General features: G+C 30.6%; 1 protein-coding gene across 1 annotated transcript in view; it reads left to right on the top strand.

The window, feature by feature from the left end:
- Nucleotides 1-13,652, top strand: part of abhd2a (abhydrolase domain containing 2, acylglycerol lipase a) — a 28,134-nt gene extending 14,482 nt beyond the window's left edge. Inside the window, exons 7-11 of the mRNA XM_051114434.1 lie at nucleotides 3,827-3,919; nucleotides 4,202-4,303; nucleotides 5,757-5,826; nucleotides 5,942-6,026; nucleotides 8,454-13,652. Coding sequence (XP_050970391.1) covers nucleotides 3,827-3,919; nucleotides 4,202-4,303; nucleotides 5,757-5,826; nucleotides 5,942-6,026; nucleotides 8,454-8,668 — 565 coding nt within the window. The 3' untranslated portion in view covers nucleotides 8,669-13,652. The remainder of the gene's footprint in view (nucleotides 1-3,826; nucleotides 3,920-4,201; nucleotides 4,304-5,756; nucleotides 5,827-5,941; nucleotides 6,027-8,453) is intronic.
- The last annotated feature ends 1,449 nt before the right edge of the window (nucleotides 13,653-15,101 follow it).

Genomic DNA, 15,101 nt, shown 5'->3' with positions numbered 1-15,101 from the left:
TTGCACACTGGCTGTAAGGATGTCAGTGTTGACATGTCAACAATAAAGAGCACCATAGCAACAGCTCTAACAGCTAAAGATGGAACAGTGACATCTCACATCACTGTCAGTGAGTAAGCATGTGATGTTGGTTTCAGCGCAGAAGCAGCTGTGGAATGCAGTGGATGTGTTTGGGCTTCAGTAAATCTACGGCCACACCTTTGTTGTCTGTGTTTGGGTCTCTCTGAGGTGCGTCGGCACATTTGGCCCTGCTGTCAGAGTAGTGTTGCACGATATACCGGTACTTAAAAAGTATTGTGATACCCTGCTTTTAAAGCTGGGTAAGAATGCATTTTAATAAGAGCTGTATTTCTGCGTGTCTGTGTTAGTGAATGGCGCAGACGCGCAGTTTTGCTTACTAACGTTACGCACATAAGTGTGACGCTTGCGGTGTTTGCATCCTCGGTCACCTCAATATATGAGTACATGAACATAATCTCTAGAACTGCTCTGAGAGTCACTTCATGAGCATTTTACCGTTTCTTTTGCGGAAACTATCGTCATATAATGAAGACCCTAAAGGTCATCACAGCAACCCGTCAAAATAAAAGTTTGGTTAAACTTGACAGTCAGAAATATATTATTATATTACTTAATGTAAAGATAGTAATACTACTACTAATAAAAATATTATTAAAACAATGTTTAAGGAATATTTACCAGAAAAAAATATTTACCAGAATTTATTTACCAGAAAATTGTAAATGCACAACACAACAAATGCAAATAAGGAAATAAATAGCCTATAATAAATGAATTCTTTATCAAATCTTATTATCCTTTATAAATTCATTAGACATGCTGTTGATTATTACAGTGTTAAAATAGAATCTAGAAAATTAATGGAAAACAGAGATTCACAAACAAAACTGAATTTGAGAAAAATAATAAAACACATTATATAGTGTTTTAAAAACTTGCCATTTTGATAAACTTTTAATAAATTGCTGTTGAATTCTGGAAGTTTCATGATTTCAGTTAATTAGACATGCTTTTTGATAAATATTTTTTTATAATGGTACCATTAAAATAGAGTCTAGAAAAATTAAAATGGAATTTAGGAAAAAATAAAACCGATTTCATAGGGTCCTCTTTATTTCAGTTGTGTCTTGTTTTATTGTAATTGTCCTTATTAATTTATTAATAACAAAGATAAAATAACAAAAAATGACTGTGTCATGATATAAATTGTTGTCGTGAAATAAAATTACTATATCATGAAATAATATTTGGCTTTATCCTTTAAGCTATCTTATCAATATAGCAAAGATCTCTGCATACCTGTAGACTCGGTAGTTGTTCACCATAATCATGTGTGGTGGCACTTGCATGTGATTTATTGTTATTATTTTATTTTAATTTTTTTAAAGGGGGGGATGAAATGCTTTGTTTTAATAGTGTTACGCCCCGTCTAGGGTGAAGGCGCAACATGAAAGAGTGAGAGGACGCAGAGGAGTTTAAAAGCAAATGAACAATAGTTTAATGAAAAACAATGATTTTTACAAATAGAAGTGGGGGAATTGACTTCAGGAGCCGACCATGCCAAAAAAACAAACAGAAAGCAAATAATATTTTAACCCTCCAAATTCCCTATTTACAAAAGAAAAGAAAAGAAAAGAAAAGAAAAGAAAAATACAATTACTTCCCTAACTCCCTGTGCTAAAACAATCAACAAAAGGTTTCAACAAAAATGGCGTCGGTCTCCCTACCTCCCCAAGAATACTATATACAATTATTTACAATCAGCAACCAAGTCCAAACAGGGGCAATCCAAAATTAGAGTCAAACAGGCGGTAGTCAGGGGTACAAATATTTGGCGAATGCACTGACAAACAACAATCTCTCACAGTTAAACACAGAAGAACACACACAAAATCTCAGTCTTTCTAACACAAGCTTACTAACTAACAGCGCAATAAGAGGCAAACAGCAAATGAGCACAAAATCTGAAGCAGGAAGTGATGATGAGATCTTTTATAGGCAGCAGGGAGTCAGCTGACCAAGCAGGGCGGGGCACGAGTTAGAGGACAGGAACCAATCAGACGTCATCCTGCACAGAAACACACATATAACACTTCCCAAAACAGAACAAAGACAAATAAAACATAAGGGACGTAACAATAGGTTAGATAACTATGATCTCCATCATCTATTATTCAACTTCCTGTTTTTCTGTTTTTTCGTTGTATCGGTTCAGTAGTATTATTGTGATATTTTAGTCGGGTATCGTCAAAATTTTGGTATCGTGACAACACTACGTCAGAGTGTTGCCAAACAGTCAAGCTCTGCCTTCAGACAGGATTACTGAATCTACAAAGCCGCTAATCTGCTCTGCCTGATTATCTGACAGATTATATATTTAAGATCCCTTTTAATGCACCTTACGCATTGATATTAAAGGGCTCGTGCATATCATAATTTTTATATTTTTTATGTTTTAACATTTTATTTCCTACTTAAAATGTTTTATTATTTATATTTAAGTAAGTAAGCTTATATAATGATGTATAGACATTTTCCGTGGCAGAGAGACTGAAGGAACATACTAAATAATGAATGTAAAAAATGTAGAAAAATGAATTTTATTGATTATGTGCACCAATATAAATTAGTTATATTGGTTTGTTTATATATGCAATTGTAAATATGATATGTATGAAATATTAAATATAAATTCCACCTAAATACATTCAATTTAAATAAAATAAATAAATAAATAATTTTCTATTTCATATTATAAAAACATACATTTTTAATTAAATAACTAATTTGAAAAATGTATTTTAAAGGGGAAAATTAAATTTTATTGGTTATATATACGAATCTAAATTTTATATATATATATGTTTTTTAAAGAAGTCTTTTCTGCTTCTCAAGACTGTGTTTATTGGATTAAAAATGCAGAAAAAACAGTAATGTTGTGAAATATTATTGCAATTTAAAATAGTGGTTTTCTATTTTAGTATACTTTAAAATCTAATTTACTCCTGTGATGCAAAACTGAATTTTCAGCATCATTACTCCAGTCTTCGGTGTCACATGATCCTTCAGAAATCATTCTAATATGCTGATTTATTATGGATGTTGGGAATCTGGGATACTTTTTTCAGGATTCTTTGATGAATAAAACATTAAAAAGAACATCATTTATTTAAATAGAAATCTTTTGTAACAATATACACTACTGTTCTAAGTTTGGGGTCAGTTAATTTTTCTTTCTTTCTTTTTATTTATTTTTTCTGTAAAGAAACTCATATTGTTATTGAGCAAGGAATTGTGTTAAAATTGCTAAAAAGTGATAGTAAAGACTTGTATTTTGAATAAATGCTGTTCTTTTGAACCTTTTATTTATCAAAGAATCCTGAAAAAGTATTACACGTCCTAAAAAGTAAAAAAGTAAGCAGCACAACAGTTTCCAACATTTATAATAAATCAGCGTATTAGAATGATTTCTGAAGGATCGTTTGGCTCTGAAGACTGGAGTAATGATGCTGAAAATTCAGCTTTGCATCACAGAAATAAATTATGTTTTAAAATATATTTTAAAATAGAAAACTGTTATTTTAAATTGCAATAAGATTTTATAATATTTCTGTTTTTTGATCAAATAAATGGAACTTGGATGAGAATAAGAGACTAATAAGAGAGAAAACATTGTTTTCGAAAAAATCGTACTGTTCCCAAAGTTTTGAATGGCAGTGTACATATTTAAACAAACTAACAAACTGTTGCATAGTGGAAACAGCATTGATGAAAACTCATTCTGTGTGTATTCTGTGTATTTCAGGGCTCAGGAGACGTTTCTGCAGTGGGACCAGTGTCGTCGTTTCTATAACTTCCTGATGGCCGACAACATGAAGAAGATCATTTTATCTCACAGGTACTGTTTATCTCCTCCCGAGTGTTGAATCTGATAGACGTCGGTGTGAGCGCTGTTGAGTGGCCGGCTGTGAAATTCACTCTTGATCTGAAACTGTTTTGAGCTCACGTGTTCTCTTGCAATCAAGCCATTAGGAGACCTCAGAATAACTTACACTAGTGCTGACTTTGATGACACAAAAACAAGATAAATTTACTATCTTCTGAGTGGTAAGAGAATATAAATCTAACCACTGAGCTATTTAACAGAGTCAGCGAAGTGTTATATTTTGTGGTTCAACAGGAGCGTGTTATTCGGCGTGGGCTCCACTAAAATGGTGGACGCGGATCTGAGCCGGCTCTACACTGCCACATCTCTCATGCAGATCGATGACAACATCATGAGGTGAGTGCAGGGACATTGCGAAATGTGCTTTTTGTAATTCTCTTGTGTAACATATGAAGTATATTTTATGACTCAAGATTTGGGTTAGACCACACAGGAAACAAACAGTTTGTACAATTTTTAAGGGTCATGTTCTCTGAAAATGGATGCCAAAGATTTGGTGCTGTTTGTGCTCTTATAAAATACCATAGTTACCACAATAAAAAGTTGGTAATGGTAACACTTTACAATAAGGTTACATTCAGTAACATTATGTAATGCAGTAACAAACCAGTATTATTTTAGTATCATTGTTTACATTTTTTTATATATATATTTTGAATTCATTTTTATTTGTACATTTTCTATTTTAATTTTCATTTTTGTTAAAGTTTTGGAAAATGTAGTTGTGTTTTAGTCAATTTTAAATGTTTTGCTTTTTGTAAAATACATATTTTTTTTATATATCATTTATATAGGTTTTTTTATTGACTTAATATTTACTAATTTAGTTGTGTGTTTTTTGTCTTTTATAAAAATGATTTAAAATATATATATTTGTGTATATATATATATATATATATATATAAATATAAATTACTCATTTTATTTCAGTAATTTTGGTGCTTCAAGGTAAACTAATGGCTGAATTTATTTTATTTCAGTTAACATGTATTTCATTTATGATGTTATGTAATGATAACTGTAACTAACATGAAATCACAATGAATGATGCATTTACTCATGTAGTTTATTATTATTTTGTTACATATATATAAAACACATTTGTAACAAAAAAAAATATTTTAGTATCACTGTTTATAGTTTTTTTTTATATTTTTTTTATATTTTATATTTATATATTTATCTCATTTGAAAAAAATAAATAAAAAGTAATTTAATTTTTTGTAAATGTTTGTAAATGGTTCTTTAAATATATATAATTTAGTTGTGTCTGTCATTTTATAAGAAAATATTTGAAAAGCTTATTTTATGTGTGTGTGTGTGTGTGTGTATGTATATACATTTTATTGACTTGTTATTATTGAATATTTAGTTCTTATTCATTTTACTTTAGTTATTTTAGTACTTCAGGGTAAACTAATGGCATAATTTTTTTGTTTATTTAATATGTATTTCATTTATGATGTTATTTAATTATAGTAATACTGTAGCTAACATGAAATCACAATGAACAATGCATTTATGTACTTTAATGTGTATATATTTTTTTTTTTACATATATAGAACATATAATATATAATAAACATTAGTATATTATACATTTTTTTTAATAATAATAATAATAATTTATAAACTTATAAATAAATTATTTAAAAAAAAAAGTTTATATTATTTATTTATATCTTATGTTAATGTATTAAAATGCAATTACAGTAGAAAATATTTCCACATGTTGTATGTTAGTAGGCGGTGCATTCCTAGTATAGCAAGTTGTCAATTTGTTTTCTAGAAAATTCCATGGACACAACTCTCTGAAGGAGTACTACGAGAAGGAGAGCTGTGTTCATTACATTCATAATGTGAGTAAAATAATACAGCTATTTAGTGAATAGCTTTAGAGAGTCTATAAGGAAATATTATTATATATGTATTGGCTTCTTGGTTCTGACTCTAGTTCATCTCTCTGTGTCGCAGATAAATGTGCCTCTGCTGCTGGTGAACTCTGGTGACGATCCGCTCGTGCACAACTCACTGCTCACCATTCCTCGCACACTCGCAGGTACAGCACCGCACACCAAACCATCAGTTCTATGCGATTTAAAACAAAATCTAAAAGATACAGGGATTACATTTTGCAAAGAAACCATCTATGATATCTGAAAAAAAAACATACATTTGATTGCTCAATAAAGTAACAGACTGAAATAAATTAAATAATTACTTATTTACTTATTTTTGTTGTACAAATTCCATGTATTCATTTAGTGTATATATAAATTTCGTGAACACACCCGACAAGTACTTGAATGCACAAGAGCTGCATGGCTAGACTTTGTTCAGATTTCTAACCTTTAGTATGAGTAATAGTGAAAGTTGTAAACGCACCACCTAATAGTACTTTTTTCCTATTTGAAACCCTTTTTGTTTGGCTGTATTTTTCTTGTAGTCTTTTCTGTTGCTATTCCTACCACTTTAACACGCCTACAACCAATTTCCAAACTGATCTTTTATTAGACGATGACCTCATATGCCAAAAAAACCCAGAATTTCTCCAGAGCCCCACATAGATGTGCACCAGCATGCATGTGACATTCATAAGATCTCTACTTGTTTAAATATACTCATAATGCAAGCTATGACAAACTCTGATGATTCTAATGGTCAACACTGGAGGAGTATTAAAGTTATTTCAGTTGCTCAGTGGCAGTGTGTCAGGAAGTCAGCATCTCTTGTGCAGCGGAAACCTGAATATTTTGTTGTTATTGTGACGGGGCTAAGTAGAGAGTTACAAGCATGATTTCTTCAAAGGAAATGTAGAAATCAGTTGCAGCAGACCAAGGTTTGGCAGTATGACGATATATATTTTGCAGTGGTAAAATGGGTAGATTTTGCTGTAGCTCTCAAGATATATTTGCACTGCTCTATTGCTCAGTGAGCTGGTCAATAAGAGCAACAGTAAACAAATAATTCATTTTCCCTTTCATCCTTCATAGTTACTGGCTGAATGCACTGCCATTTTAGTATTCTTTTTGTACTATTGTAATTTTTATGCTGTATCATTTTTTTTTTTTTACCTTTATGACTACATTTTTTTTTTTTTTGTAATTTTGTTATGTGCATTGACGTTTTTATTTGTTTTTTCTAGAATTGTAAAATTTTATTTCAGGTTTTTTTTTTTTTTTTTTTCAGTGTAGTAACTTGAATTTAGGCAACATTTCAAAATGTTTTTTTGTCTTTTATTTTTCTTTTATCCAGCTTTATTTCAGATAACAAAAAACGAGTTTATTTTAATGTTTGTTTTACACTAGTTGACTGTGTTGTGAGTTATAAAGTTAGAATTTTGAAATATCAATTTGCGATTCTGAGAATTTTTTTTTTTTTTCTCTAGAATTTGAATTTTTAACACTAAATTGGAACTTGGAATTTTATGTCTCACAATTCTAAAAAAAAAAAAAAAAAAAAGTTAGAATTGCAAGGGAAAAAAAGTCTCAATCTCGCAATTCTGAGGGGAAAAAAATCTGCATTGCAAGTTTACACTACCAGTCAAAAGTTTTTTTAATGTTTTTTTTTTAAAGAAGTCTCTTCTGCTCACCAAGCCTGTATTTATTTAATCCAAAGTACAGCAAAATCAGTAACATTTTGAAATGTGTTGCTATTTAAAATAACAGTTTTCTATTTGACTATATTTTAAAATCTAATTTATTCCTGTGGTTTCAAAGCTGAATTTTTAGCATCATTGCTTCAGTCACATGATCCTTCAGAAATCATTCTAATATTCTGATTTGCTGCTCAAAAATTATTATTATTATTATTATTATTATGTTGAAAACAGCTGAGAAAAATCAAATAATAATACTGACTCCAAGCTTTTGAATAGTATAGTGTATGTTACAAAAGCTTTTTATTTCAGATAAATTCTGATCTGTTCATCAAAGAATCCAGAAAAAAAGTCAGCTGTTTTAAATATTGATAATAATAATAATAATAGCAATAATAATAATAATGATAAACGTTTTTTTACATGTTAGAATGATTTCTGAAGAATTATGTGACACTGAAGACTGGAGTAATGATTCTACAACATTTTGCTGTGAGCACAGGAAAAAATTACATTTTAGAATATATATTAAAATAGAAAGCAGTTATTTTAAATGGTAAAGATATTTTACAATATTAATGCTTTTGCTGTATTTTGGATCAAATAAATGCAGGATTGGTGAGCAGAAGAGACTTCTTTAAACGACATTAAAAAAAAAATCCTACTGTTCAAAAACTTTTGACTGGTAGTTTATGTCTTGCAATTTTGAACAAAAAAAAAAAAAAAGTCAGATTTTAAGTGAAAAAGATACTTTACCTTGCACTTACCTTTTTTATTTTTTTTTATTCAGTGGCAGAAACAGGTTTCCATAATAGTTGTATTAGAGTTTTGCAATTAGTCACTTGTGTTGCAATTCTGAGATTCCGCTGGTTCATTTTCACCTTTCAGAAAAGAAAGAAAACGTGATCTTCGCTCTGACGCTGCACGGTGGACACTTGGGTTTCTTCGAGGGCGCTGTGCTGTTCCCTCAGCCCCTCACCTGGATGGACAAGGTCATAGTGGGCTACGCCAATGCCATGTGCCAGTGGGAGAAACAAAAACCGCCGTGCCTAAGTCAAGGCGCCCATTCCAGCGAAACCAAATGCCAAGACAGTAAATCCTAACCGACCCCTGCTCCGTTTCACCTCCACCGTGACATTTTCACCACGCACACGAGGGATCGGACCACCATCTTCAAGCGTTCACTGTCAGTGGGAATATTTGTTTCTCTTTTTTTTATCACGGTTTAACAACATGAATCGTAATGACTTTCCAACGGAGAAAACAATGCCACTCGATGACCAAAAAAACAATCAAATAACCTGTGTAGCGATGGCGGCGTTTTAGATTTACTGTAGTTTGTAGTTTAGATACAATCAGTATCTCTTGCTCTCTAATTAGGACACTGAAAACTGAAAGTTTATCACTGCAGAGCTGGGTGAATCTCACAAAAATCAAAGTCAAATAGGATGGAGAAAATAGTAGGTTTGTACAATATTAAAAGAGAATATTTTGCATAAGTAAGAAGAAGCCTGTTTTTGAGACAATTAAAATATTCAGCATTTTAATTAAAATGTAAGCACATCCCCCCCCCCCCTTTTTTTTTTTTTTTGGCTTGGTTTTTTTGTTCCCTTTTATGGTTTTGTTTTTGTTTTTTTCCTTTTTATATATTTTAGTTTTCAGTGATGAGCCTCATATATATATATATATATATATATATATATATATATTTTATACACAAAATACATACAAAATGTACATATAATCATAAATCGATAATTTATTATTAAATAATTTTGACATTATTTTGAGCAGAATGAGGTTATTTTAAGATAATTTTAAGAGAATTTCATGTCACAATGCAGAAATTTAATAGTCCTCAAAATAAGCTTAATTTATTTTAGCTGAATTAAATTTCCTTCTTTAATTGGTTATTGGATCAAAATTTGACCTAGACATATTGTTGACCAGCTTTGAGACAATAAAAATATTCAGCATTTTAACTGTGTAAGCACATTTTCCCTTATTTTTGGTTTTGTTTTTGGTCATTTTTTGGTAAATATCAGTTTTTTTGAAGTCATTTTCCTTTTTTCAATAATGAACCTCATGTTTTTCTTTTGTTTTTCTTTTTTTCTTTCTTTTTTTTTTTTTTTTACAAAATATTAAAATACAGTAAATCTGTATTAATGAAAGGTAGTGCAACAAATACCATGATTATTAATTTTGGTATTAAATTTATATATATATTTAATACAAAAAACATTATTTTATTTTATGATAATGAGAATTTTGTCACAATGCAGAAATCTAATGATCCACAAATAAAATAAGATAAGCTTAATTTCTCTTAAATTAAAAAAATCCCTCCTTTCATTGTTTTTTGGATCAAAATATGACCTAGACATATTCTTGACCATCTTTGTGAGATTCGCCCAGCCAGATTATTAAACCAACACAAACTTTACTGTACATAACACATGAGTTAATGGGAAGCGAGTGTTACGCAGGCACTGTGTGCTTATAGATACGACCGGCGCGCTGTTTGAGTGCATATTATCGTTTGATATATAATTTTTTTGGTCTGGTAACCGTTTAAGCACAGGCTAGCATTCATGTCGCTCGTATTTTAAAACTAACTAGACCTTTTCAAGTGTACCATATAGTGTGACAGGAGAAACTTCATTAATCATGAAGCCTTGTCGGTTGAATCCAAGTCACATTCCTAGTCGATCTATTTTCTGTTTAGCACTTTTATATAACATTTGCCATACGATTTATGTTGTCATTTAGAGATTACAGAGACTAGCCGACAACGTAAAATCTAGAAATGAGAAATAACAACAAGAGGGAGAGAGCAAGCCTTGAACGAACTCGATGATCCCTCGTGATTACCAAAACGTGTTGGCTGTCCTCACTTGCGGGCTGTCCCACAAGCACTACGACCCAGTTTTAGATGGCAAATCCCATTCTGTTGAAGTCCTGCTCCTGTGGAGAACAGCACTGCGCTGTTTGCGGCAGTATTGACTCGTGTTTGTGGAGAAGCGTTGAAGTTGCTAGATCTAGATTGTGTAACGTGTTGATTTGGGACCCAGTGGGAGACAACAGTGCTTTTCATGGTGCACGTCTGTGAAAACTGGTTACTTTAAGGGATTTGTGCTGTTGTGTCGTTTTAGGTTTTTTCTTTATCTTGTTCCTTTTCGTTTCGCTGTTTTGTGCGATTACTTGACGAATTTATGTGTTTCTTTACTCTTGGATTCGAGACTGTCTGAAATGGAACTGATCTTCTTCTTGTTACCCATTAAAAAAATCAAATGCAGAGGGGAAATATATAAGATATCAGTTTAAATTTGAAGGGAACATTTAAAGTGTTGTTTCCAAAGACTTACACGGACTCTAAAAACCTTTAACACAGCAGTTTAGTGCAGTTAGACTTGATGTGTTTTAGGGAAAACATATTTATAAATCTCACAAAATGGCCAGGTAATATTTCACCACACAATTAAAAAAAAAATTCAGTTGTATGTTGTTTTGAGAAAATTATGCGTATTTTTAAGGATTTTTTTTTTTGTACATTTTGACATTGACATTTAAACACATTTTCACTTTACTTTGTAGTTTTCAACATCTCTTCAATAATTTGTCATTATTGTAACATTTTTCTTTTTTCTTACAGTAAAAATAATATTTTTTTAAGTAATAAGTACTATGTATATCAGAAAGATTTTTTTTTTTTTTGTTTTGTTTTGTTTTGTTTATTTGATCAATAATACAGAAAAAAAACAGTAATATTGTGAAATATTATTTCAATTGTAAGTAACTGTTTTCTACTTTAATTTAAAATTTAAAAAATGTAAAATTAAATTTATTCTTCTGATGCAAAGGTGAATTTTCAGCATCATTACTCTAGTTGTCAGTGTCACATGATCCTCCAGAAATTAATATAAGCTTGTGTTGAAAGCTGTTGTGCTGCTTAATAATAATAATAATAATAATAATAAATAAATAAATAAATAATATATATATATATATATATATATATATATATATATTTATTTATTATTATTATTATTATTATATTTATTTTTTTCCCAGAATTCCTTGAATAAAAAAAAATTAAATAAAACAATGTAAGTCTTTACTATCATGTGTTTTTTGTTTTTTGTTTTTTTAATCAATTTAACATCCTTGCTGAGTAAAAATCTAAATTAAAAAATGAGGAAAAAAATTAAGAAAAAAAATTATTGGACCCAAAGTTTTAATTTAATGTATATATTAATCTGCACAACAGTTTCCAACATTGATGATAAATAAATTATTTCTGAAGGATCATGTGACACTAAAGACTGGAGTAATGATGCTGAAAATTCTTCTTTGTGTCACAGAAATAAATTATGTTTTAAAATATTTTCAAATAGAAAACTGTTATATTAAAATGCAATATTATTTCACAATATTACTTTTTTTTTTGTATTTTTGGTCAAATAAATGCAGCCTTGATGAGCATAAAAATGTCTTTAAAAATTCTTTAAAATCTTACTGATCCCAAACTTTTGGGATGAAATATTACTCTGCCATTTCTGGACCAGTTTTGTGAGATTTATGATCTTATTTTGTGAGATTTATCATCATGCTGCAGCTGTGAAAGAATATTTATTTTTTGCTTTTTCAAGGGAAAAAAAAAATTGGAAAAAGCCACTCCTTGACCAAAAAAAAAAAAAAAAAAAAAACTGTGTAAAGTTTAGTATGCATTACAGTTGAGTAAAGATTGTCACTGGTTGCCGAAAACCGTCAGTCATGTGTTGTGAGCTATGTGCATTTTTACCATACATAGCTGCCTTCATTATTAGTGTTCAGCCGTTAATACTGATGCATCTTCTTAAAGGAGAAAGTGTCAACAGCACTTTTATGTGTCAAAAAACTTTTTACCAGTTAGCAGTTAAAAGATGCCCCCTGTGGGTTGTCGGATGTAAAAGCACTGAGGTGAATGTGCAGTTTCACACCCAACAACTCTCAGCTGATACAGTTTATCAAATCCCATCCAGACATGTTGTATTTGTTGGTTGAAAGAGAAAGTTGATCCCCTCTGTTACGTTTTTCTCGTGTCTTTTAGTCCCTGTATTTAGTGAAATTGTTCTTGTCTTGTTTTTTGAACATTTGGAAAACAGCAAAAATGGTGTTGAAAATGTAAGAGTCTAAAAGTTCCCGTTTGGGTGTAAAGTGTTCGGCTGTTTCCGGTGATCGGATCTATTTGGCCTTTTGCACCAGCACAAATTCAATCTCTGCTGTAAGTCGATCCATTTTGCCTTTCAGAATGTCTCCCACTTACTTTTTTTGCACAGAAACACGGGCTTATGTTGTACATCTTCTACAAACATTAACCAAATTTTTGTTTGTTGTTTTTTTTTGTATTTTACATTAATTTCAATGTTATTTTTATTCTATTATGTACAAAAGTATGACTGTAAATGAATGTACGTGAATGTTTCAATGCATCATATCACCATGTTTGCTTATGAAAACTACCAACAAACTCACATTGGCAGGTCAAAAGATAAATATGTTGTAATATATTGATGGTTTATGGAAACCAGGGAACTTTGATTTGCTTAATGATCAGCAATAATGCTTTGACTTTTTTCTCTTTTTCTCCACGCCAAACTGAGACAAATAGCTCAAAGAAAAATATTGTGTCAAATGGAGTTTAGAGGAATTTCATTCATGCTGCAATCACAAATAGGAATTATAAAAGCAAAGTGAAAGGCCATATATATTTAAAAAAATATCTATTTGCAGAATTATAGAGTAGGATATTCACAAAGCTTTGAGATTGACACTGCCCGATGCCACTTGTGAGGGATTATTTCACTGAAGATCACCAAATCTGTTCCTAGTATTCTGACCCACATTCTAATCATGGTTTATTGTGTTTGATGGCTGGATTTTGAATGTGTCATTTTTTTCATGACCTCAAAACCCCATGCAGCATAATATCTCAATCACTGGTGTGTTTTTGATTTGGAAAACCAATGGTGTGTGATTGAATAATTTATTATTACAAGAATGGTTATTGTGTTCCAGAAATAAATTATTTTCTTGTTTAAAAACAAATTGATGTCATGTGATTTTTCTCCAGATGGATATACAGTTGATGTCTGTAAGTTTACATACACCTTGCACTGCAAAATGTTAATTATGACCTGACCTGACCTAATTATGACCTGAATAAGATATTTCACATAAAAGATGTTTACATATAGTCTACAAGAGAAATTAATAGTTAAATGTTCATGAGTCCCAGTTACAGTTAAACTGCCTGCTGTTCTTAAGAAAAATCCTTCAGCTCCCACAAATTCTTTGGTTTTTCAGCATTTTTGTGTATTTGAACCCTTTCCAACAATGACTGAATGATTTTGAGATCCATCTTTTGACATTGAGGACAATTGAGAGACTCATATGCAACTATTACAGAAGGTTCAAACACTCACTGATGCTTCAGAAGGAAACACAATGCATTAAGAGCCAGGGGTGAAAACTTTTGAACAGAATGATGTGTACATTTTTCTTATTTTGCCTAAATATCATGTTTTATCATTTAGTACTGCCCTTCAGAAGCTGCAGAAGATACTTACATGCTTCCCACAAGACAAAATAAGTTCAATTTACCCTGATCTTCAAATTCCAAAAGTTTTCAACCCCTGCCTCTTAATGCATCGTTTTTTCCTTCTGGAGCATCAGTGAGCGTTTGAACCTTCTGTAATAGTTACATATGAGTTGTCCTCTGTGTGAAAAGATGCATCTCAAAATCATAGTCATTATTGGAAAGGGTTTAAATACACAAACATGCTGAAAAACCAAAAAATATGTGGGACCTGAAGGATTTTTCTGAAGAACAGCAGGCAGTTTAACAGTTCAGAACAAACATAGGACTCATGAACAACTATCACTAAACAAAAAAACAGCTGTGGATCATTCAGGTAACAACACAGTATTAAGAATCAAGTGTATGTAAACTTTTGAACGGGGTCAATTTTATAAAGTCAACTATTATTTTGTCTTGTGGACTAAAGGTAAACATCCTTTATGTGAAATATCTTATTCAGGTCAGTACTAAATAAAAAACAATATGCATTTTGTATGATCCCTCTTATTTTGGTAAAATAATTAACATTTTGCGGATTCTGCAAAACTTTTGACCTCAACTGTATCTTTATTCATTTATATTGTTTTTCAGTTTTTTGAATTTTGAATAGTTTTTTTCCCTTTTGAATATGATGATATCACCTCTTTCAAATAAACACCATATATTATGTTTATGTATTTATGTATATATAAAATATAATTTGCAGACTAAATTACATATACCATTTAAACTTTTTTTTTTAATAAAAAAAATGCTTATGCTTACCAAGACTATATTTATTTGATCAAAAGAGAAATACTGTGGATAACTATTTTCTATTTAAATATAATTTCTAATGTATTTTATTCCTGTGGTGCTAAAGATGAATTTTCAGCATCATTACTGTAGTCTCCTGTGTCACATGATCCTTCAGAAAT

Source organism: Labeo rohita, chromosome 7 (assembly GCF_022985175.1).
Source record: "Labeo rohita strain BAU-BD-2019 chromosome 7, IGBB_LRoh.1.0, whole genome shotgun sequence".
In the NCBI taxonomy this organism is placed as follows: domain Eukaryota; kingdom Metazoa; phylum Chordata; class Actinopteri; order Cypriniformes; family Cyprinidae; genus Labeo; species Labeo rohita.
Note: the sequence above shows the minus strand (reverse complement) of the source record. Positions and strands in the feature narration are given on the sequence as shown.